The sequence below is a fragment of the Micromesistius poutassou genome, assembly GCF_964030765.1.
Source record: "Micromesistius poutassou genome assembly, chromosome: 8".
NCBI classification, from domain to species: domain Eukaryota; kingdom Metazoa; phylum Chordata; class Actinopteri; order Gadiformes; family Gadidae; genus Micromesistius; species Micromesistius poutassou.
In genome coordinates, this window is record NC_140278.1 from 13,997,121 (window position 1) to 14,021,732 (window position 24,612).

The 24,612-nt window shown below is 47.4% G+C and overlaps 1 protein-coding gene across 1 annotated transcript in view; it reads right to left on the reverse strand.

Moving 5' to 3' along the window:
- ptprub (protein tyrosine phosphatase receptor type Ub) overlaps positions 1 to 24,612 on the reverse strand; it is a 143,083-nt gene that overhangs the window by 44,044 nt on the left and 74,427 nt on the right. Inside the window, exons 4-10 of the mRNA XM_084471924.1 lie at positions 22,375 to 22,456; positions 20,286 to 20,401; positions 15,728 to 15,902; positions 12,796 to 13,089; positions 6,946 to 7,263; positions 4,009 to 4,118; positions 1,802 to 2,003 (exon numbers count right to left, since the gene is read on the reverse strand). Coding sequence (XP_084328050.1) covers positions 1,802 to 2,003; positions 4,009 to 4,118; positions 6,946 to 7,263; positions 12,796 to 13,089; positions 15,728 to 15,902; positions 20,286 to 20,401; positions 22,375 to 22,456 — 1,297 coding nt within the window. The remainder of the gene's footprint in view (positions 1 to 1,801; positions 2,004 to 4,008; positions 4,119 to 6,945; positions 7,264 to 12,795; positions 13,090 to 15,727; positions 15,903 to 20,285; positions 20,402 to 22,374; positions 22,457 to 24,612) is intronic.

Here is a 24,612-nt window from a genome sequence, read left to right on the forward strand (position 1 = left end):
AATCACACAGCTTTCACCCTGTCACCCTGCAAGTCCTGATCTGAATACAGGACTTGAAGTTCAGACCTCAGGCTCCCTGAATCAAAGTGATGGCCAAATACCAAGACAGGGTTGCCAACTCTCATGCATCTGGCGTGACACTGACACTTTCAGAATCAATCCCACGCTCTTAAATTTCTGTTGAAGACCTGACTAGACTAGACCAGACCACATTGTATTGTTTTTAATGAAAGGGGAGGAGTTTAAGACATCTCCCTACAACGTTCCAGTTAATCCACTGAAAACGTTGCCCCTGACAAGCTTTAAATTGCAGCGGTGCCAAGCAAATATCAAGAAAAAGGTTGCAGTTCGTCTTCCCACTCGCTTGCAAAATCTGCGATGGGACTGAGGAATGAAGACAGCTCCGGCAACGTTTTATAGTTCAAAATCGCTGTCAATCAAACGGCAACTCAGTCTTTCGCAGACCCTCCAATCATCACGCAGAAGCCCAGCGTCCAGGCCAGCCCACTCCTCCATTCACCCCCAGAGACGCTGAGCGTCCATGGGAGGGACATAATCGCAGCATTATCCAATGACCGTCGACTTTCGACGCACTAGAAAAAGCTGTTCTATGCAGCCCCATTGAAGTGGATGGACGCTGAGCTTCAACAGGGAAATGCACTGTGACGCTACTGGAATGTATGAGAAGGAAATCGAGTGTCGACCTGCGATAAGCAGCAGATTCTGAACAAACTTGTCTTCGAGATGGACGTGTTCTAACGCATTTTTAGTCAATGAAAATGTGTGTGTGTGTGTTTGTGTGTGTGTACACACGTGTGAGTGTAACAGAGAGAGAATAACAGAGAGAGAGAGAGAGAGACAGAGAGAGAGAGAGAGTTTATGTGTGTGTGTGTGTGTGTGTGTGTGTGTGTGTGTGTGTGTGTGTGCGTGAGCATTTGTTTCTGTAAAAGGCTGTGGGGGGGGGGGGGGGGGGGGTCTGTGCAGTGGGGTCCTCTATGATGCCTTGCTCAAAGACGCTGACAGTCATCGCTGCTGAAGGTGTTGGCTGGCTGTCATCGCTCATTTCCCCGACGCTCAGCGTAAGTGAATGTTGTGCACTGTTGGCAGCGGGAGGTTGAGCCTGATCCGCCCTGGCTTCTGGACTGTATCTGCTGCTTGGCCTCTTGCCAGTGCAGCATGTGAAACGCAGCCTCTAAGGGGTTGATTGAGCAATAAATCTATAATTAAAGTCTGCGTCGTCTGAAAAAAATAAATAAAACAAAGAGCGACGAGAGTGTGAGGTGTCTGAGGGGGGGGGGAGGGGGGGTCGACTGAGTCTTGAATGAGGATAGAAGAAAGGGCTTGTGTTGTGTTGTGTGTTCCTGCGGGGCGGCCCTTTAAATAGCGCAATGCAGTTCATTAAAGGGGAATAGAGAAACCAAGGCAGGATTTATATGAGCCATAATAAGCTGTGAGGTAGGGCTGAGGAATTGTTGTTCTGTAGTCTTCCCCCACACAACAGACCTGCTGTCGTCCTCTGTGTGTGTCACTCGGATCCAGAGATTTACGTCAGCCTTACAAGGAAATATTGAGAGTGTTGGTGAAACTGCCCCAATTATTCTGAATAGTTAAATAATCCCGCCATTGTGCATGTTTCAGTATAGGCGAAGGAAGCGCTTCCCTTGTCAACACATACAAAACGGGTCGTAGAACTTCTTTAGAACGTCTTCTCAAAAGGCCTCCCTTCACCTTTCTAGAGGGGGAAACACCCATAGAACATACACCAATGTACCAAACCCTACAGGAAGTGGATGCTCTCTACCAGATATGTTGGTGGTGATTTCGGTGAGGGCCGTCTGGCCGAAGCCCTTGGTGGTGCGGGCGCGAACCGAGATCAGGTAGGTGGTGCCGGGGTAGAGGTTGGAAAACATGTGGTAGGTTTCATTCCTCAGTTTGGAGACGGTTCTCCTCGGACCAGGTATGTTAATACCAGGATCTGAAGACTCGATGCTCTGGTAACTGATCTGAAGGAGAAGAAAAGAAAACAAGATGATGGTCTTTGCGAAGTCTGGTCTTAAAGTATTGCATTATGGTTAACAGATGCAGCCTTTCTTGGGTGTCTCCATTAAACACCGTCCAGATCATCTCTGATCCGCCATGGGAAGATTGATGTACATTGTCTGTCTCTCATCAATACCTGCTGTAGTTGAATCGATTTTGTGATATGATCCACTTGAGTTTTTAACTAATGAGCATTTCTAAATCAATGTGCTGGCTGTACGTTGGTTTATTGGTTTACGGGAGTGGGCTGTAGCTGCCATTGGCATTTCAAAATGAAACAGATTCAGGCAGCTGATAGATTAATTTGGCAATGCGGAAGGCTAATGATTCCCATGCTTAACTTAGCTTATAATAATGTCATACTTAATGTCATACTCCTTTGTGAGAACGTCCTCTGTGTTCTGTCCCCTGTATGTGATGGATAACTTCCCCAGACCACAAGGTGAAACTCAAACACAAAATACCTTTTGGAACAACAGAACATTCATTATTGCAATCTTTCTCAACTGAGGGCATACTGCATTAATATGACCAGTTTGGCACCATCAAAAGACCCAAGGCATTAAACGCACACACACACACACACACACACACACACACACACACACACACACACACACACACACACACACACACACACACACACACACACACACACACACACACACACTGCTGCTACTGAAGCCAAACCACAGGCTCTTTAGATGATCCAAGGAGGCGTTGAATGGATCTTCACAGCTGCTAAGTTTGAAGATAGAATTATGAGCCACCCCGAGACTGAACACGCTAACAAGACCTTGCGTCTCGCCCCACAAAGGCAGAGATAAAAAGACGGGAGCAAGAGACCAGCGCCGCGGAGGGTGCCCTCCCAGGATGCTGCGGTCGATGGACTCCGGCAGACTGGTCAATGGTTTAATTAGAGAGAGAAATGAAGAGGATTTCTATAGTCTGGATAAAGCCTTTGGCCGTCCCACAGAGAGACTTCAGCGCTACAGATGGAGGGCGGGGCTCAGCCTCCAGTTTTATATGTCAAACCACAAATCCACTTTAATAACATCCTTGAAGCGACATTGGCGAGGACAGGCCAAGGGAGCCAGAGGGCTTGCTTGTGTAGGGACTTCTGATGTATCGCTGTCTGCATTGCTACTCTGCACCACTCTCAGGACCAGAGTTATGAACGCGGAAGGAGGAAGGAGTCATTAGCAGAATGCCTTGGCTTCAGGTGTGGGACTTGTAGACAAGGTAATGTTGAAGGTGGAGGTGGTGGATGTGGTGGTAGGGTGGAGGTAGTGGTGGAGGTAGTGGTGGTGGATGTGGTGGTGGTGGTGGCGTTTGTGGTGGTAGGATGGAGGTGGTGGTGGTGATGGTGATTGTGGTGGTGGTGGTAGGATGGAGGTGGTGGTGGTGGAGGTAGTGGTGGTGGAGGTGGTAGATGTGGTGGCGGTAGTGGTGGTGGATGTGATGGTGGTGGTGTTTGTTGTGGTGGTGGTAGGGTCGAGGTGGTGGTGTTTGTTGTGGTGGTGGTAGGGTGGAGGTGATGGAGGTGGTGGTGGTGGTTGTGGTGGTGGATGTGGTGGTGGTGGTGTTTGTTGTGGTGGTGGTGGAAGATGGTATTGCTCATGCTGGCGGATGGTTGTTTGATTTATTGGCGGGGAAACAATAACAACGTAGAACAAGATCTGTGCCTTGTTAGGGGAAGGTAAACATTTCCTCTGAACTGGGTTTTCGTTCTGCATAGCTGAAACACCAACACACGAGTTAAATTCTGTTTCTTTGCCGTGTTTGATTACAGGGACCCAATAAGAACAGCACTAGGGGAAACTCATTCAGTAAACTGGTTTACACAGAGAGGCTGACAAATATGAATGTATTTCTCCAAACCATGTTTCACCCACTACTGTAACACGCCCCTCTGAGCTCATCGTGCCTGCAGGTCTCTAAAAGGAGACAACAGTTTCCTCTCCTCACCTCGTATTGGGTGATAAGGCCGTTGGGCTCCACAGGCTCCTCCCACTTGAGGAAGATCATGTCGTCGAGGGGGGAGAAGGTGAGGGACTCTGGCGCGATGCCACCGGGAACTAGGGTGGGGAGGGCAGAACAAACACATGCTCAGGGAAATGGAAGCTGATGCTAATTCTGGGATGACCATCTTGTGTCAATATCACCAGGCATCGGAAGCAGTATATATTATTTAAGCAATCTTACACAAACTTCGGAACTTCGGAACTCGGTGCAAGCGCCTCGTTCCTACAGCTGTGCTTCAAGTACTAATAATGATATTCAAGAACTCCATCTCGTGTAAGATTGCGATTCAATAACACAAACCATCTTCATTATCAACAATATTGTAAAATATTTTCAGTTAATTTGCCCTCAAATTCAAGCTTTCTGCCCGAGTTCATCTCCATCATAAAATAGTTCCTATAGTAACGATAGCCGACTCTTGGTCAGTTGAACATTGTTATGGAAACTAGGCTCATGAAAGTAGTTTCGGCTAGTTAGCGCAATCTTTTTGTCCGTTCTTTCACCAGGGATTTAAACACACTCAAGAATGGGAATTGACCAATCTGAGTGCTTGCTTAAACTTGCGTGTTATTGAGTATAATTTATTACACAGCTCTTCTCAGTGCTGTGGAATGCTCCGTTCACTTGCATGGGCCTTCTCGATTTCCGGTGGTGAATTATTTTTCAATAATTATCACTGTCAAGGAAAGTGGATTTTTTGCCGTCTTTCGTATCACTCCGCAAGTAGTCCGGTAACTTATCAACCCCAGTGGATTCAGTTGCTAAGCGATGTCAACATCTTTAGCGGACTATTTCTCTGCTAATTAACACTACAAATGCTGGTAACAAATAAATAGTAAAAAGACTTTTTTTTTTTAGCAAGTAGCCGTGTAATAAGCGGGATAATGTATAGAACATAGCTGGTCATTATCTAAAATAAGCCCCTTCAGGGTGAAGCAAGACGACTCCGCTTCGGTGTCCGGTTTGCCCTGTCGAGGCGTATTTCCCGATAATGACCGGCGTTATATACATTATCCCTTACATATAGTACAGTACGGAATAGCTTAGAATATTATAGTTTAGTATTCTACATTACAGTACAGTATAGTATAGCAAAGTATATTATAGTATAGCATAGTACAGTATATTATAAAACGGGTGGCTTAAATACACACAGCTATGACGCCCGTTCAGTTTACAGAGTTCAGTATCACTCCGTGCCTAACTTGAACTGTTGTTTATTTATATATAAAAGCAATAGCATAGTTCACTGAAGCCTAAAAACATGTTGATTGCTGGAGAGGGTGGAAATGTTGTAAAGCAATAGGCACACGGTGAGTGAACTCGATAGTAGGCTAAATTGCCGGCGAACCGAGCTACCGTCTCTAGCCTTCTCTCTGAAGGACGCTACAGTGTGTTGCATAGCAACCACCGTACACTTTGCCGGCAGCCAGGAGGGACTACTTTTTTGTATTTGTTAAAAAAAATGCTTTTCCGACTTTCTAGCTCTTTCAAAATTGCGGGTGTCTATGACTTTCATTTCACCATACTTACGTAACCGTTTTATAAAAGCAATAGATCACTTCAGTCAGTGGTATACGCTCATTATACCACAGTGAAGGGGGTCGCCGTCCCTCCGCTGCGCGTCGGGACGGACAACGCCCCTTAACTGTGGTATAATGACCGTATACCACAGCCTGTCGTGATCTATTGCTTAAGTATAGCACAGTGCATTATAGTATATAATAGTAAAGTATTGTATAGTACAGTGCAGTATACTATGATTTAGTATTCCACAGCACTGTACAGTAGAGAATAGTATAGTCTAGTATAGTCAAGTGCACGCTCATGCATTATTTAATACAAACACAATGTCAAAGAACACAATGTGAAGAACACAAGAGCCCTGACCTCTCGCGTGTGTAGATGCATGTTTGATATTTAAATGGCAAACCTGTGGAGAATAGTTCTAACGGACTGTGATAATATAATAAAATAAAATAGCTGACAGCTGACAGCACTATTATTTTGAAACACTGCCTTGTCAGAAACCATTATAATTAAGATTACGCAAACATACAGTATTCTTTATGAATCCTGATATCTCCCTGGCAATGTCTCCATCTCAATAACCTTTTTCTGTGTGGTTTTCTGAGAATAGAACTCAGCATTGTGACTTTCTTCACCGAAGAATTGATTTCACCCTCAAAAAACGCTCTGCAGCGCAGACACAAGACAAAACAAGCAATGGTAAGAAGTTTTTTTACTGGATGGGCTCGAATGTAACTCTTATAATTTGTAAAAGAAAAAGAAAGCCTTTTAGTGAATGGATAAGATAACTACCTCTACCAGAATAAAAGTAATGAAATATTCAGTCCTTGTTTATCCTTCAAAGATGCAGTTAGTTTGAATGATATCTGAAGGTCTGAGGTCTTTCCAGAGCGGGGATTCAAAATGTTGTGTGGGCTATTGTGCAGCTAAATGTGGGAGTGACGCATGAGACAACGATCATCTGAGGTGCTGAGCAGGTCTAGAATCTGCCGTCAGAACACACAATAGACCCATAACAGCGGGGCACAGTAGACACAGCATTGAAGTGAACCAAAACACATGCTGAACACATGCGCCGTCTGTGAGACAGACCAGCTGCTTCTGCTGCCATGTTTCAGCACGGCACCACTGCTTTAAGAATAGCTGCAGCGACGTTTGTCTCCGATACCGCTCACTGTAAGCCAGAGTCCTTCACCTGTCCTGACTGCGTTTTGAGTAGGATTAAATTCAGGATATGACATAGCTGCGGTTTATGCCGCAATTGTTTGAATCATAGCCAAGTCCCCCCTTCTGTGTGTCATCCCCCCCCCTTCTGTGTGTCAGTCCACCTCCCCCCCCCTCATGACTTACTGTCTTCCTCGGTCTGGAAGGCGACCTCCCTGCCCTCCCTCTTCCCCTCCGGGTTGGACAGGGCCAGACGGACGTGGACGGCGTGGTAGGGCGGCAGGTCGCGGAGCGTGAAGCGAGACGCGTTGTGCTCCACCGCCAGGCACTCGCGCACGGTGGTGTTGTGACCGCCGCCTCCGCCCGCTGTGGCGTAGCGGAAGCACAGGGACACCGAGTAGGTGTGACAGCGCGTCAGGTTGAACGCCAGGCTTTCCCACTGCAGAGACAGCTGCCTGGCCTGAAGGTCCGTGGCAGTCAGACCCCGCAGGGCGCGCATGGGTTCTGAGGGGGGGAGGGGGGGGAGGAGGGATGGGGGAGGAGAGGAGAGGAGGGGGGGGAGGAGAGGAGAGGAGAGGAGAGGAAGGGATAGAGGAGGGAGAAGAGAGGAGATGAGGGAGGGAGGAGGGAGGAGAGGAGAGGAAGGGAGGGATGGGGGAGGGAGGAGGGGAGAGGAGTGGGGGTAAGGGAGGAGGGAGGAGGGGAGAGGACCGGCAGTGAGGTCGGAGGGGACAGGAGAGGAGAGGAGAGGAAGGGAGGGAGGGAGGATGAAAGCAGGAGAGATAGAAAGTCACATTAATCCCCAGAATTGATAGGTCTTTCCAGAACGATCTCTGCAGCTGTCGGCTGCAGCTAGATGACGCGTGTTGTCCTGCTAGGACATGAGGGGGGGTCGTGGTTCACCGTCAGCACGACACACCCAGGTCCCCGTGGCAACACAGGAACTCATCCCAATTAGGCTAATTAATCGGACAGGCTGTGGGTAGCTGCCATGGTCCCACCCGCCCTGCCTCAGAGGCAGCGAGCCACTCGACTCTCCAGTAGTTATGCTTCTCTGCCTTGGGGTAGAGTACAAGCGAAACACACACACACACAAAAAAAATGCTAACGCCAACACAAGGGCATCTAAATCCTCTGGTTAGTTTTACTGCTGGGTCAACGCGGCGGTCAGATCACATATTTTTAGTATCTGCTGAATAAGTTCTGGTCACTGCTGGGTTACCCCCCACCCATCCCTTGTGTCTCTCAGATCCACTGATGAAACAACAGCTCAGTCTGTTGCCTCCTCCCACCGGCTAGTACAGAGACCCTCTGTCCCCCAAGGCACAGGCCGGCCACTGTTCTGGACGGACGTCGGACAGGAAAACGCTGAGGGTGGGAAGGAGGGGGGGTAAGTCAAGGACGGCCCGGCCCAATATCAATGAAGGCATTTGTCAACGGCCATTATTCACTCAATCAGCCCCACAATCGATGGGGCTTTTTTAAAAATATATTTTCCCATGCAATATTCTCCGTAATGTATCGTATTGCCGTGTCGCAGCCTACGGTGTGAGCTGAGTAATGGGCCGGGGCCGGCCGGGACCGACAGCGAGGATGTGGAGCACAAGGGGAGCTCGGCACGCTTGGAGGTGAGGTGCCAAGGTCTTTGCCGTTTTGCTCTGACTCGCACACTCAAAGGGGTTCTGACTGCACTGCAGATTTGAACTAAAATAAGCCGCTAATGCATCAATGAGGAGCGCCGCGCAGCACCGCACAGCACCGCACAGCACCGAGAGTGAGCACAGGAAAAAATACAGAAAGGGATTTGAAAGGCGCCAGAGACAAATGGATTTGTGCTCAGGAATATTCACACCACAGACACACACAACTTATTGGCTTATTTTCGAAAATGGTGCGCTTCTTTTTGGGGACATTCTGTCATTGTTTGCAACAACAATGCACACTCACTAACTCACACTCACTAACCAAGTCACTTTGTTATTGTCCTCTTTGCACACATACAACCACTGAGAGCTCTGTTTTCTCCAGCATGACCCACGGCAGGTCCATTCTTGATACAGCTTTGTATAGCCACTCCATGAGACTTCCTCGTACGGTCTTTGGAGGTTTATTCAGACAGCGCTGATAGATAAGCTTTATCCAGACGCCCGGACCCAGCAGGACGCAGTGTGAACAGTTCTCTGAGTGTGTTCCGTGATTGTCTTAATGGCGCAATTGATAGTCTTTGCAGTGAGGCTATATAAAGAGAGGCATTTAGCCTCTGAATTAATGAAAGCGGCACCACAGAGGCAACAGTGTCATCTTTGTTGGACTTCTCAAAATGGACTTTTGTGTCGTTTCGGCCTCGCCTCGCCGACCCGATCTGGTCTGATGCCACTGGTCCCCCCTGCAGCCCACTCGCTGGCACCCTGTAGTGTGAGGCGCTACAGGGTAGCTCCCCTCGCCTACCAGTGTGTTGGAGGGGGGCCAGCCTGCACAGGGTGCAAGGGAAGCTAGGCTAATGCCCCGGGCTCTGTATTAGAAGCTCTGCTAATGCGGCCGTGGCTGTGGGGGACGGATCGCAGCTGTTCCTGGTGTGGGCTGAGCGAGGTCCATCTCCGCCTGACCAAAGCTCTGACCTAGCAGTCCTACTGTTATAGCAGAACTTCTGAGGATGGCTCAGAGCCTGGGCCGGAAACCAAATACTGAAAAGGGGCGGGGTTAAGCCTTGTTTCAGATTCTACCAAAGGAAACGTATTTCAGTGAGTTTAAAAGTTTTCAGAAGGGGATTTTAATGACTTTATTGACTGATATTTTTGTATTCCTGGAGTGTCCAGTCTACACAGTGTTGATTTGAATCCTTCACATACACTTTATCCCATCTGGAAACATTGCTGTCCGGACAAGATTCTTTAGATGGTCTTCCCCCCCGGGAAAAAAGTTGAGTACTGCTGGCCAATTCTGTGTTCGTTGTTAGCCAATTACACACTTGCAGATCCCCGCCTCCAGCTACATGATGGGTCAGAATAAATATGAAGCGAGAGAAAGTGAAGTGCAACAGTCAGCTGGATTTGAGCTTGTCCTCACTGCTAGATCAACCCCAAGGTCCTCACACCTTTGACTCTCAGATGCACTCATATCCCTGCATAAATGTATTCTAATTACCTCGTATACACTCAAATACATCCGTGCATTACTTTGATATACCCTTGTATATACTTTGATATACCCTAAAATACATTCATATGCCCTCACATTAACATTCATATGTCCTAATATTAACATTCCCATATACAACATATTGTGGCAACCCGGCCCTTGCCAATCAACTTGATGCAGAGCACCTGAGGGCCAGTGGAGAGCAGACCTTAAATAGCCTGCTTGAAGGCACATTCTGGGCTCTCTTGGCTTGGGTGTTTGGAGAGACCAGACCAGTTGTGGCTGTGGTGAGTCCACCCAGCGAAACCAGGCTGTGGTGGGTCCACCCAGCGGAACCAGGCTGTGGATTCCGCCAATTATCTTTTCGTTCTTTTAAGTAAGAGATCCTTCTTTTGTATTATTAAAAGCGCCTTTGTGGCTTAAGAACTAAGAGAATCATGTGCTGTTTGGGGCGAGGCGGTTCACTCAAGAAGGCGGGTTGCCACAGTATATACATTCATATCCCATCGTAGATATTCATATCACCTCATATATACATTAATAGCAACTTATATTTCCATTCATATTCCCTTATACATACATTTATATCACCTCATACATACATGCATATCCCTCCTACGTACGTACATACATTCATATCACTCATTCCGGAACTCAGCTACTCAGATAGATTTTCTACCTTAACAGGAGGCACTATGTGTTCAAGTTAATTGTATCCCTGCTCTCTCTCTGTCGCTCTCCTTCTCTCCCATCCCCAGAGTGTGTTCATGTTAATGTTCTCTCCCTCTCCCCCCCCCCCCCCCCCTGAGCCAGCAGCCTCTCCCGCCGGCCCAGTGACCCGGCAGCAGGTGGGGCCCCACTAATGGAGTTTGGGGACCGAACACACTACAACTGTTCTCTACTCCGCCATGACGTTGCGTGAGGCGGAGCCGGTCGAACGAGGCATCAGGCTGCTAATCACAGCATCGGCTCATCACACACACCTGCGTGGTCGCTGGGCGGCCGGAGACCGTGTTCACGTTTACGGCCATTAGTTTAACAGCTCCCAACCGAGAGTAGAGGCCCTGCCATACTCACAAGTGGTGCTGTGTGTGTGTGTGTGTGTGTGTGTGTGTGTGTGTGTGTGTGTGTGTGTGTGTGTGTGTGTGTGTGTGTGTGTGTGTGTGTGTGTGTGTGGGCGACCTAATGGAGTGGGCAGGGAAGATCCAGTCTGTCATCGTGGCATGAATCCACTTCTGGAAGAGGAAAATCAACCTTTCCGTTTTTTTTCCTGCTCCCCCAGCTAGCGAGGCGCTCCAGCAGCCCTTCTGTTCGCCGCGCTAATTACCAGCGAGCGGAGATGGCTTCGGCAACCCCGCAAGCTCCGCTCGTGCTTTAACTGAATCAGCCTCTGGCCCCAGGGGGGGCCGGGGGGTCAGCAGGGGACTGGAGACCAGATGGTTCGGGGCCGGACCTGCGGGAAGCTGGTTCTCCTGGAGGTCGAGGAAGGTGAGCCACGCTCTGGAGGAGAGTCCTATTTTTCCAAAGGTCCTTTCATGTGCCGTACAACGTTAGCGAATGAGAGTGCTGAATGAGCGCTGATCACTAGTGACGTTTTCACCACAGAGAAGAAACAATGGGATGAATGTTGGCTGTTTGTTTTTTTTGGAGGGAGAACGACGCCAGCGATGAGGGAAAACTCGTTACGTTCTGTGATCAGTCGCTCAGTATTCTCATAGCTTCTGGGGGGAGACATGCAGACAACATATGTCACACACTCGTGCTTCGTTGGTTACATCGCAACTTCCTGTTTAGCACCTGAGGAGAACATCAGTTACATGGACGATCCGTCTCCATGACAGGAAAACATGTCATTAAAGGTCTGCTTTCAGAAGACAATACGAGACCTGCTACACTTTGAACTTACTCCCCTCATCTGTGTGTGTGTGTGTGTGTGTGTGTGTGTGTGTGTGTGTGTGTGTGTGTGTGTGTGTGTGTGTGTGTGTGTGTGTGTGTGTGTGTGTGTGTGTGTGTGTGTGTGTGTGTGTGTGTGTGCACACCCACTCTAGTAGCCTATACATCTAGCGTGCCTTGGAGTTTAAGCACATTCTCTGTGGTGTTATTTCTTTTGACATCATGATGATACTACTGTAGCTCCAGCCTTCTCTCTCAGTGGAAACATGAATCGGAGCCGAAGCCGTTATCTGCAAAAACCGCATCAAACCGTTTTTCTTTTTTTTTTTACCAAATGTTTTCCCACAGAATTCTGTTTTTAATCTCCACTTTGTCACAGTTTGGAGATTTTTAAGTGAATGTGCACTTTTCTTGTGAAGATAAGTGTGTATACCACACTATAAGAGGCTACACAGAACCATGCATCGGTTCCACTCAGCAGCAGCAGATCATCAGCCGAGATGCAGGCCGATCGTTATATAAGACTTGTCCTCAGAGTCCGGCTGTTGGACATCTCTGCTGCTTCAGACACGACACACAAAGCACGAACAGTGTATGAAACAGAAACGATCTTCAATACATTTAACTACTCTCCATGATTGTTTAAATATTATCCAGCTATTCAGCAGATGCTTCTTATCCATCGTGACCAAGTGAATTCAGATATATACATCAAGGAGCCGGTGAAGGTGAGGGCATCATGCAATGATGCCCTCACCTTCAAGTAGGATGCATCAAGCAGGATGTCCGCATCCAGCAAGTAGAATGTGGAATGGAACACAGAACCCATTGGCCAGGCATCAAAAACCCTAGACACCACACACAACAATAACTAACAGTATTTATAACAGGTCCTCTCACAATCCCCCCCACATGACAACACATCCCAGGAGAATGTTGTCAGAGTATAACGTAACTCCCTCCACCACCCCCTCTTGAACCTAGCGATAGCTAGGTTCAACTCACCTGCACACTTGGTCCTGCTAACAAGGGGGGGTCCGGGGGGGCCCGTCCCCCCCTCGCCGGGCCGGGTCAGCAGGACGCTGATGTGGTACTCGGTGTCCGGGTCCAGGTGCCACAGCTTGTAGGTGACCATGTTGACCCCGTGGATCTCGGACCAGGGCGACTGGCTGGCGCGGTACTCGATCTCCTTCCTTATGATGGGGCCGTCACCCAGGATGGAGTTGGTGTTGAGCTGGATGATCAGGTAGGTGGAGCCGCCCCGCAGCAGCTGGGGCGGGGCGATGGGCGACGGGGGAACTGTCGGCGACACCGAGGAGAAGAGAAGGTGTTTAATTGGATTGTTTTTATTGCATCGCTGGGAACGCGGGGAGCTGCTCTGAAAGAGTGGAACCATGTTTGTTGCTGAGGAGGTAAATAGAAAATAGATGGTTAAATGATGTACACCGGGGGGAAATAAACACCTCATCTCCAGCTATGTCAGCGCCGAGTGAGACTTTTAATGACCCCTTGAGGCGGCCAAAATAACGGTCAAAGGTCAGTGTGTTCAAACAGGCATCTCTCGGTCCAAGCAAGTAATGAGACACGGAGACATGGCATAAATCTCAGAAAAAGGAGCAAGTGAAACAGCAGCTGTGAACAGTTTAAGGAATGTGTGTGAGCCCTGTCCCTTTTACCAGGAATTTTACGCTGTATCTATGAATGTACATCATAGCAAGCACTGCCTTTTACTTCTACAAGTCGACAAGGATGAAAGCCAAAGTGAAAGCACCACGCACCGGTGTAAGTAAAGATTGCCAAGCAAGCAAGTATTCATTTCAGAGCCACCGGTTAAATGTCAGTGAGTGGCAGACCCCAGCCACTAAGCAATTACATAGACAACAATGTGTGTGTGTGTGTGTGTGTGTGTGTGTGTGTGTGTGTGTGTGTGTTCGTGTGCTTGTGTGTGTGGGGGGGGTAATGTGAGGAAGAAAATGAGGACAAAGATCAGGCTAAGATCTGAGGCCGTGACTAAGCCCTCATTCCTGCAGAGGCGCAGTGTCTATTATGGCCGTCCTCCTCTCTGAGGGCTTCCAACGTTACCTCTACCTCACCCCTGCCTCCCTGCCTCTCTCTGCCTACGACTCGGGCTCTTCTGTAGGCTTCAAATGACTGCCTCTGTGCTAAAGCTCCAATTGTAAGAATTCAGCAGCCAGCCAGTGAGCGAGTCCTCCAGTAAACAACTCTCCCACTCCTCTCTGACAGTCCAGGGCCAGGAGTTGACATAGATATTCTGTTTATTCCCTCGCCGTAATATTCATGGTGTTTCGTTCTATTAGTCATATCTTTAGTTGGCATGTACTCATGGTTTTGTCACCTCGTTCTTCATAGAGATCATTTGTAAACATTCAGCTTTTAGTCTGTTGAACACGTTCCTCGTTTCAAACTCGCCTTTTGTCGAAAGGAAGTGCTCAAGAAAGTATGTTACGGTAAATGGCTTTGATTTTTTATTTATTCCAATTGCTGAAGAGTGTGTTTTCTTTCAACCAAGCATTTCAACAAGCATTTCACTTCTTTAACATGATGCACATTGTGCACCAATTCAGGAGCATTGGCGATTAAACTAATTAAAAATTAGCGATGTGCTTCAAGGGACGTATAAGTCTCTAATTTTGTGGGTGTGAAATTAAACAGAAGATAAATTATAGCGTGGATGGGGGCAGTTTGAGTGGATTTAATCTGTGACCGCCTCTTCACCTCCTCTTACATATTTAACTTTGCTTCACAAAGTTGGTTTTGTCACTAAAAGTGAAGAGAAGGGTGGTGATAGGTGTGTGTCGCTTTAAGTGAAGAGAAGGGTGGTGATAGGAGGTGTCTGTCGCTTTAAGTGAAGAGAAGGATGGTGATAGGAGGTGTGTGTCACTTTAAATGAGTAGAAGGGAGGTGTTAGGAGAGGAACAGTAACTCCTCAGTGTGCAGGAGTGCCAGGGGATGTCACAGCTTCCATCACCGAAGGCCGGCTTTACCGACAGCTGCAGGCGGGGTTTAGTAACACCTACACAAAGAGGACGCTCTGTTGTACACTAAAGTATCACCACACCCCACATAATCCCTGCCTCCTAATCTACTACCGGGATTAACTCACCCCTCAATTCTCTCTCTCTCTCTCTCTCTCTCTCTCTCTCTCTCTCTCTCTCTCTCATACTCAGCGTGCATTGTGTGTGGGGGGGGGGGGGGGGGGGGGGGGGGCAATTGGTAGGACATGAGGACAGACAAACGGACAGTGTACAGGTTGGATGGATAGAACAGAGAGGGAGAGTCGAGTTCAACGCTGCTGGGACTGTCAGACCTCACAGAGAGCTCCTCACAGAGAGCCCCTTACTCAGTGCTCCTCACTTAGAGCTCCTCACTAAGAGCACCTCACTTAAAGCTCCTCCCAGAGAGCTCCTGAATTAGTCCTCAGTAAGAGCTCCTGTCCCACTCCACCGCTCCTGGTTTGATCTGCTGAGCTGCTTATGTTGTTCTGCCTCGGGTGATATATGTAAACGAGGAGCTTGAAAGACGCTATTGGTATAAAACGTGATGGTTTATCTTGTTGTTTTCCAACCAAAATAATCCCCTGGCGACCTTAAAACTGAAAGCCAAATTAGAAAATGATTGATGACCCTGGTACCTGATCATCCTCAGTTTTAAACTCTTTTACTTAAAGCGTGTCATGAGCGAGCTGCCTGCTGGCCCACCATACTGTGTGTCTGCCTGTCTGTCAGCGCTCAAAGCAGGCCTGATGGAGACCAACAGAGCAGAAGAAGAGGGAAAGAATGAGAGAGACAGAGAAAGAATAATAAAGAGAGGAGGACAGAGAGAGAGAGCGACAGCGCGAACCACAGCGGGAGAGAGAGAGCCAGAGTGAAGTAGCATGACAGAGAGAAAGGAGAAAGAACAGAGAGTCCCACTTCACCTTTAACAATGAGCTCGGCGTAGTTGGAGACCCCGGAGCCCCGAGGCGACTGGGTGACGCAGCGGTAGAGGTCCTGGTAGGAGCGCTGCACGCCGTCCAACTGAAAGGACGCCACGAAGCGCCGGTGACTCAGGTGCCTCACGGACGCCACGGCCGCCACCTCACCGCTCTGCCTCTGGGTAACACACACACACACACACACACACACACACACACACACACACACACACACACACACACACACACACACACACACACACACACACACACACACACACACACACACACACACACACAGTCAATCAGAGCGTGCAGGACGGATAGACAGGGAGACAGGCAGGGTGACTGGCAGACTGATAGTCTAGATGGACAGACGGTTACACAGACAGATAGACAGATAGTTATACAGAAAGATAGGTAGACAGACAGACAGACAGACAGATAAACAAGGTCAGGAACAAATAACAAACACACCTAACTATAACACACCTCCCCTCCAACATCAACATGTACACACACACACACACACACACACACACACACACACACACACACACACACACACACACACACACACACACTCCAGGACCCTTGCGAGGCTTAATAAAAACCGTTAACATACCATGATGGATTTAAGTGATTGCCATCGCGGGCCTTTGTTAGTGGAATGGAGTGATTAAAGAGGACAATTGTGTGTCATTTTGATATAATGGAACGACCATCTAACCAATTTAATCATGGAACAAATGAGAATGAACCGCATGTTAATACCAGATATTATTATTAATATTTCATCCCTAAATGGAGGATTAGGGGAGATCAACCACGCACGTTTCCCCCTCAAATTAAGCCTTAATGATGACGATGAATTCAAGTTTGTAGAGAACACGAGGGCCCATGTGGTTCAATATGCAGTCCTGCAGATAAAACTGCACTGTGCGTTTTAGTGTGTGTTGTTTGTGTGTGTGTTGTTCTTGTGTGTTTTCTGAGGGAACAGAACAACAGAAAGAGGAGAGCGAGAACATGAGGCTCCCCTCACAGCACCGGGTTTCATGAGAACCCAGGACCCGGGTATGACAGCAGAGGCCGGGAACAACATCAACATCAACATGTTTGAAACACAGGGAGAGGGAGGCTTACAGTGCAAGAGATGGAATGACAAAGAGAGAGCCAGCGAGGGAGAAAAGAGAGGAAGCTAGAGAGAGGGATGGAGAGAGAGATGGGGAGAGAAGAGGGAAGAGAGAAAGAGAGGGAAGTCTATCGGTGCACAGTGTGGACGCCTCGGAGCAATTTCTCACATGGTCTCTCCCTCTCCACGGACGCTGGCATCTCCAGCCTCAGTCTCGATAACTTCCACTACAACATGACACGTCTAGAGTCTCCAGTTAAGGTCTCTCTCTCTCTCTCTCTCTCTCTCTCTCTCTCTCTCTCTCTCTCTCTCTCTCTCTCTCTCTCTCTCTCTCTCTCTCTCTCTCTCTCTCTCTCTCTCTCTCTCTCTCTCTCTCTCTCTCTCTCTCATATATACTTAAGGGTGCAGCACAGCATCCGTGCTCCGCCCAGTTTAACGAGCTGCTCCAGTGCCCACCCAGGGCTCCATTGGGAGTCGTGTGGTTTATGCTATAGCATCCCCCTGAATGCGCTGGAATTGTGTTTATGAGCCCCGAAACAACCACAGACCGCAGAAACCACAGGCCCCAAACACACACACACCACACACACACACAACTGATGAGAGCAGTGCAGTCCCCGAAAGCAGCATCTCCTGACCATATCTCTTAACTATCTTGCTTTATCTTGTTGCTATCTCTCCTCATATCTTTACTATCTCTTCATATTGCCTAACTATCTCTCCTCATGTCTAAATTATCTCTCTTAAGCTCTTAAATATCTCTCCTCATATCTTAACTATCTCTTCACATCTTGTAACAATTTATCCTTATCTCATTACTATCTCCCATATCTCATAACTATCTCTCCTCATGTTTTACTTATCCCTCTTCATATCTTAACATTCTCTCCTTATCTCTGATCTCCAAATACCTTAACTATCTCTCCATATCTCTCCTCATATCTTAACTATATCTCCACATCAGTGGTGGCTGCTGGTCTTTCAAAGAGGGGAAGCTCATTTTTGGCCTACATCATATAAATTGTCAATTTATGTGTATGTAAATTATGCTCTCTGTTCCTTTTCAAGGAAATGCTATGTAACCCTGTCATACCAACTAGCTGTCTTTTCCAGTCACTTGACCAGTGTCCTCTCAAAGGCCAGCAGAGCCAGGCTGCTTAAACGGCCTTGGCCCATTGCGTTACGGGTGTAGGACTTGAGCCACTTTAAACCGGAGAAGCTCCTTTATACACCTGCAGATGTAGCTCCAATTGTTGCCACTAATGAGAACAGTTTGTAAAGCTGAGACATTGCACTGTCCAACTCCATGTCTTTAAGGAACACCAAGAAATCACACAGCTTTCCCCTGTCACCCTGCATGTCCTGATCTGAATACAGGACTTGAAGTTCAGACCTCGGGCTCCCTGAATCAAAGTGATGGCCAACTACCAAAAAGATATTAAACTTGAACAAGAAAATGTTGGAATTATGTTAAACTCAAACAAGGAATTGTGTGTATAGGTGTATGAAATGTACAATGAAAATTGTCTAGCAATTTCCCAAGCAAATATCAAGAAATAGATTGCAGTTCGTCTTTCGACTCGCTTGCAAAATCTGCAATGGGACTGAGGACTAAAGAGGTGTTATAGTTCAAAATCGATGTCAATCAAACGGCAACTCATTTTGGAGGGACCCTCCAATCATCACGCAGAAGCTCAGCTTCCAGGCCAGCCCACTCCTCCATTCACCCCCAGAGACGCTGCGCGTCCGTGGGAGGGACATAATCGCAGCATTATCCAATGGCCGTCGACTTTTGACGCACTAAAAAAAGCTGTTCTATGCAGCCCCATTGAAGTCGATGGACGCTGATCTTCAACCGGCAAATGTGCTGTGATGCTACGGGAATGTATGAGAAGGATCGAGTAGGCCAATAAGCGTCTGATTCAGAATGAACTCGTCTTCGAGATGGACGTGTTCGAACGCATTTTTAGTCAATGAAATGTGAACACAACAGTATATATTTGACCATTTCATTTTTTTAATTTTAGGGGAAGCTGAGCTTCCCTTGCAGTCTTAGAGAAATCGCCACTGCCCCACATGTATTTACTATCTCTCCATATCTCATCACTATCTCTCCTCATATCTTAACTATCTCTCAATATCTCTCCTCATATCTTAACTATCTCTCCATATCTCTCCTATTTTCTTAACTGTCTCTCCATATCGCATTACTATCTCTCCTCATATCTTAATTATCTCGCCATATCTGTCATCATATCTTAACTATCTCTTCATATCTCTTAACTATCTCTCCATCAATCTTTATAACCATATCTCTGATATCTCTTAACGTCTCCTGTTTCCATCCAGCACGTCGACTGTAGAGCACAGCTTGGGGAAATCAGACCTAATCAATTAAGCGAGTGTGCGTGTGTTGCGTGTGCGCCTGATGTTAAACATAAACAATCTGGCGGCAGCTAATTGGTGAGGAAATGACAGAATGATCCGTTAATCTGGCGTGTGTCAGATGGGCTGCAGCTGCAGAGCCAACCAACCAGCAGGCACGTGGGTGTGGAAGATGATAGCGCAGGCATCATAAGAAAGGAGTGGGGATGGGAGACCCCGACACTGTTTCGGTGTGCCAGGTAAACCCCTGAGGTGTCACCTTCATTACCATCTGCTGTGACAATAATAGTTTGAAGAGCATCCCTCTCACTCTTAACCAGGTGATTATAAGACTGTTAAGATGGCTTGGGAATGGGCGTTTTCATCGAGAATCAGTTCTACACAACACAGAGGACGGGTCTAAGCTCATCTGCATCAAACAGGTATGTGAATCACGTGATGGAACTTGGTGTCAACCATACGTTTTGTGTCTGCTCTGGTTCTTTCAATAAGAGACAAAAGGAGAAACCGGCCTTGCAGCATAAAATAGAGCTCGCACCTTATTTATCACTTTGAACTCTCCTTCAGACCGTAGAGACAGTTGCTCCCACCAGAGTTGGACTGACAGACGGCATGCCAGCGAAGCAGTGCGGCCTGACAGAGTGCCCGTTGGCAGATGAAAAGGGAGATATCCCCATATCAGATGAAGAGGGAGATATCTGACGCAGAGCTTCCACTTGAATTGAATAATGGCACGCGCCACCCGATGGGTTCATGAGCCGTGAGGCCCTTGTGGGTCCACACAAACACTCCCATCTTCGAGGATTTATTCCAGATGGATCTTTCAAAATAGTCCTTTTACACAATTACAACAATTTGTGGTGGCAATAATAACACAGAAAAGGCTTGACGGCTCAGACATAAACCTAAACCAAAACACACTCGATATCATTAAATGAAAAATGGGGCATTCAAAGGAGTCGTTCTTTGTATAGCGTGCACACTGTGAAGAGGAAGGAACCCACAGGAGTGAAGAGAGAATAGTCTCATCATTACTCAACTGACCTCCAGCAGGAACTTCTCAGCTTCTGCCGCGCGGCCGGCCGCCACACACTGGAAGGTGGCGTTCTGTCCTGCGTTGATCTCCTCATCGCCCAGCCGGGAGAAGTGCGGTGCCTTATCTACAAAGACAGAAAGTAGAAACACATGGTAGAACAGAGGAAGAAGAGAGCTCATAAAATACCTTTCAAATACCGGCCAGATGGAAGCACAAGTAACAATTTCATCAAGGTGTTTTGTTCTTTTTATCAAAAACATAAATGGGAATATGTTTGGCAGGCAGCAGATTGTCCCATTCCTGGATGACAGATTAAGACAACGCCATTTTTTTATTATGCTTTTCTGCTATTATCCAGATGTCAATCCTTCAATCAGTGGCCAATCGCATTTATGTATTTACTTAGCTGGAAAATGTTGAAACAACGCTATGTTCCAGTCTTTTATCAATGGACATTCAATAGTCACCAGAATGAAACTAGCCGAGCACAGTATCTACAGACGGCCAGGCCACTGAGGGAGGGGCGACGAATCAGTCGCAATTTTGCTAATGATGTCCCAGAATTCCTTTCACCGCTGAGTCACTGAGTGTGGGAGCAGACTCTATGATTAACAGAAGAGCAAAGAGAGCTCAACCCCTGCTCAGACAAACCAGCGAGGAATAGGATTCAACATCACCTGCCATTACAGAGAAAAAAAACATGGAAGGACAATCTGACCTGTCACTCTAGATGATTGACAGCTGAAGATGGCAGAGCAGCGGGGAAGAGAGGGCGTGAGGGAGGAGCAGATGTTGTGGCTCTCAGCCGTTGGCTGTTTAGTTGCACGCTACATTGGGTTGCATCTGGCAAAGGATGGGTGACATCCTATTGATGGTGTTTGTGTAAGTAGGAGGGAAGATCTGCATGAATGTGTACCCACAGGTGGCCATGTTGCCTTCAAGTGACTCGCCCTCATAAGGTTAATTCATAATTCATGTTGGAGAGCCAAACATAAGCAAACACCCAAACAAGCGTGAATGGAGGGGAAGGGGAGGGAAGGGAACAGGCTGTTCACTTGGCAAGGAGTGGCGCGTTATACAGCTAAATGTGTCAGATCTCGTCCCCAGGACCCTTTAGCGCCATCAATATTTTATTTGACTGCAACATTGGTTACGGAGTCAAAGACTCAGGCTCAGGAGGGGACAACAGAAATGTCAGCTCTGCTCAGCGGTTTACCCACAATGCACGAGGAGAAGCTTGTTCAGCAGGAGTGGTTTTCCTTCTACTTTGAAAACAATTGACTTTGATTTTAAGTTATTTCCTTGACTCCCCTCCCTCTCCTCGTCCTGGCCATGAGCCACATGAGACAGCAGGCCCAGGGCTTGATGAGACTCTTCATTATTTAATGGTCACAGTGGGAGCATGGAGAATATACCATCTGCTGTCTCACAGAGAAAAACACCAAATCTCTGGGTGGTACAAGGGGGAGGGGGAATCAATTTCCTTGCTATTGACGACATAGCTGCTGGTGGTTCCACTCTTAAGAGCCATGTTCTCAGATTACGCATTTGCAATATGAAGAAGCAGTTCTAAGAATTTATTTGTTTTCCAAAACATGAACAAGGAAACGTTAAGGTTTTAATGGTCAATGTGGGAAGCAGAGTGGACCATTAGTGTTAGGACAGTCCTCCCTTGCTCAGCAATTGGTCAGAAAGTTTGTAAGTTGTGGTGAGAGTGGCCTTGTTCTGGTTTTAGGCACAAGAATTAGTCAAGGACTGTGCACATGTCAACCTGCTGTCCTTTAAAGATGGCCACAGCCTAACACAAAAAAGTCTGAACTGCACCGCAAGGTCACACAGGAGAACACAGGATCAAGAATCTTTACTCTTTCTGTTTGTGTGATGGAAAACCTCCAGGATGTGAACTCTAAAATGCAACTTTAACCTACTTCAAGGCCAAAAGGAAAACAATGCTTTTAGTGGAGCCAGTAAATGGGAATGTGCACTTTTTCTTTATGTCGAAAACGTTCCCTTATATATTCTGAGGTAGCACCTGTTGCTCCCAAACAACTTTGTGAAGCTGGTGTTTATGAAGTGCAGCAGGAGAGAACCACTTACAGCAGGGATAGTTGAGCAGCATGATGTCGTCGATGGCGATGTAGCCCCGCCCATCCCTGGATACCATCGCCTCGATAAGCACCTGAGGAAGACGAGGAAACACATAAATGTCAATCGTAATTTGTGCCATCATTGAAATCTGCACAGGAACAAAATCGTAGACATTTTGAGAATGTCAGGTCTCCGGGTACCTCTGTCATGCCAGAAACACACTAGCAAGCTGCGGCGCAGCAAGAGAAGCGAGGGGGGCCATTAAAGCAGAGGACCGAAGAGATGGATACATCTGGCTACTGTCCTTGGGGCCCTCAGAAATAATGGCTTTACCAGGAAGCGCAATGTATTTTATGAGTCATGGGGCCTATTGAGCATTCTGGACACAGGGCGCTGTGAGGCCATAACAGCAGATAATACCAGCAGCACAGGGTCATGCGACTCCAGGGATGGGGGACAGGCCTCCATAGCAGGCCTGTGAAACAATAAGGTGGACGGTCCGTCCCATGAAACCTAATCAATATCAAATCACCATCCCTGAGAATTGTGGGGGAGTTACGAGACACTCGGGGTTGAGGGCTGGCATTACCGCACCAAGGACGCCTCTCCATTGGCCAGTTGTCAGGACAGCCCTGAGTCATCGCTCAGCACAATGGCTTCAGTGCCGGGTTATCAAAGGGTGCCCGTCAAAAGGGTTAGATTTTTTTTTTACGAAGTTATGACATGCAAAGTACCTTAAATTACCACGGATATGCATTTCATGTACGTTTGGCCAATTGAAATGTTTATAAACTGCCGCCATATAGCACTGCCATCATTCATAATGGGCCTTACTGTGCGTTCACACCAAAAGACACTTTTGTCGCCGGGTCGCATTGTCGTCCAAGTTTTGCAGCGCGACAAATCATAATCTGTCTCTGTGCAAGTTTTATGAGGTGAACTTTGTCGCACCACATCTTTTGCCCGCCAACGGTGCTTCATGCCAATTCATTCTCAACCATGGCCGAGATAACCACCATTGCATGTCGTTACCTGTTGTGGAAGAGGGAGAGACGTCGGAATGCCCGTCGTGGCGTCGTTTATGGGTTCATATCATCCAGAGGTGCAAACAGCTTTTGGCCGTGATATTATATATTATATTATATAGATATTTATATATTATATTATATAATATTATATAATATTACATATAGAGCTCCGGGAGTCGCAAACGGCAACAATCACTTTCTCCTCCATGCTGCGGTTCACTGCGGAGTGCAGGGAACGATTGGCCTGGCCGGTTGAACGCTGATTGGCTGTTACGTTACGTCACCCAGGGAGTGAATGCTGATTGGCTGTCATCACGCGAATGTCACAGCAAAGTTCAAATATTTCAACTTGAGCGAAAGTGTCGCGCTGCAAATCCTCGTGAACGGACTCGCCCGTGACAGGGCTTTTATGCCGCGCCACAAGTCAAATCTTGCCGCAGGTTTTTCTAGCCACAAATTTCGCCCAATTCGCAATTCAAGTTGTGTCGCCCCATCGCGTTTGGTGTGAACGCACAGTTATGAAATACTTTTAAGTTCACAGAAAAGGTAAGTGAAACAGGTGGATGTCAGCAATACCTCGCAATTAGTTTGAGATAAAGGCCCAATAGCATGTTTAGGTCCAGGCTCTTGTCATCTTGTGTCTAGAGAACGGAGACTCCTTTACGCCTGCATGTGCCATTTATCCTCTGCAGCTTCTCCACAATGCAGCAGCCCAATTTCTCCCACGCCCAATTTCATTACACTGACTACTGGCGGCTGCTCAACCCGATTCAGGTCATTGGTTCTTGCCTACCGTGCTGCGTATTGCTCCGGCCCATCCCAAATCCAGGACATGGTCGGACCACGAACCCCAGCCCGTCCACTACCATGCTTAATGGCTTGCTACTGACCTCAGAACAGCTGAAACCATACCCATCTTCCGTCTGAAAACTCTTCAGGTCAGACTGTAAAGAAACAATTAATTATTCTATCTCTTGTTTCTATATTGTAGCACGTGTTTTGTACTCAAATGATTCCTGCACTTTTCGTGGTTATATCTTCACTGTCAAATGCACCTTGCTTTGGACAAATGTGTAATGTAATGTAAGGTGGTGTAATATGTTGTTTGTACAAGAACACTGTGTAGGTTATCTCGTGGGTTCTGCGCTCTACACCTTACAGGCACACGGACCCACCCAGGACCTCTGCCACCATTCCAGTCTTTTCTTAGTGGGCAGGA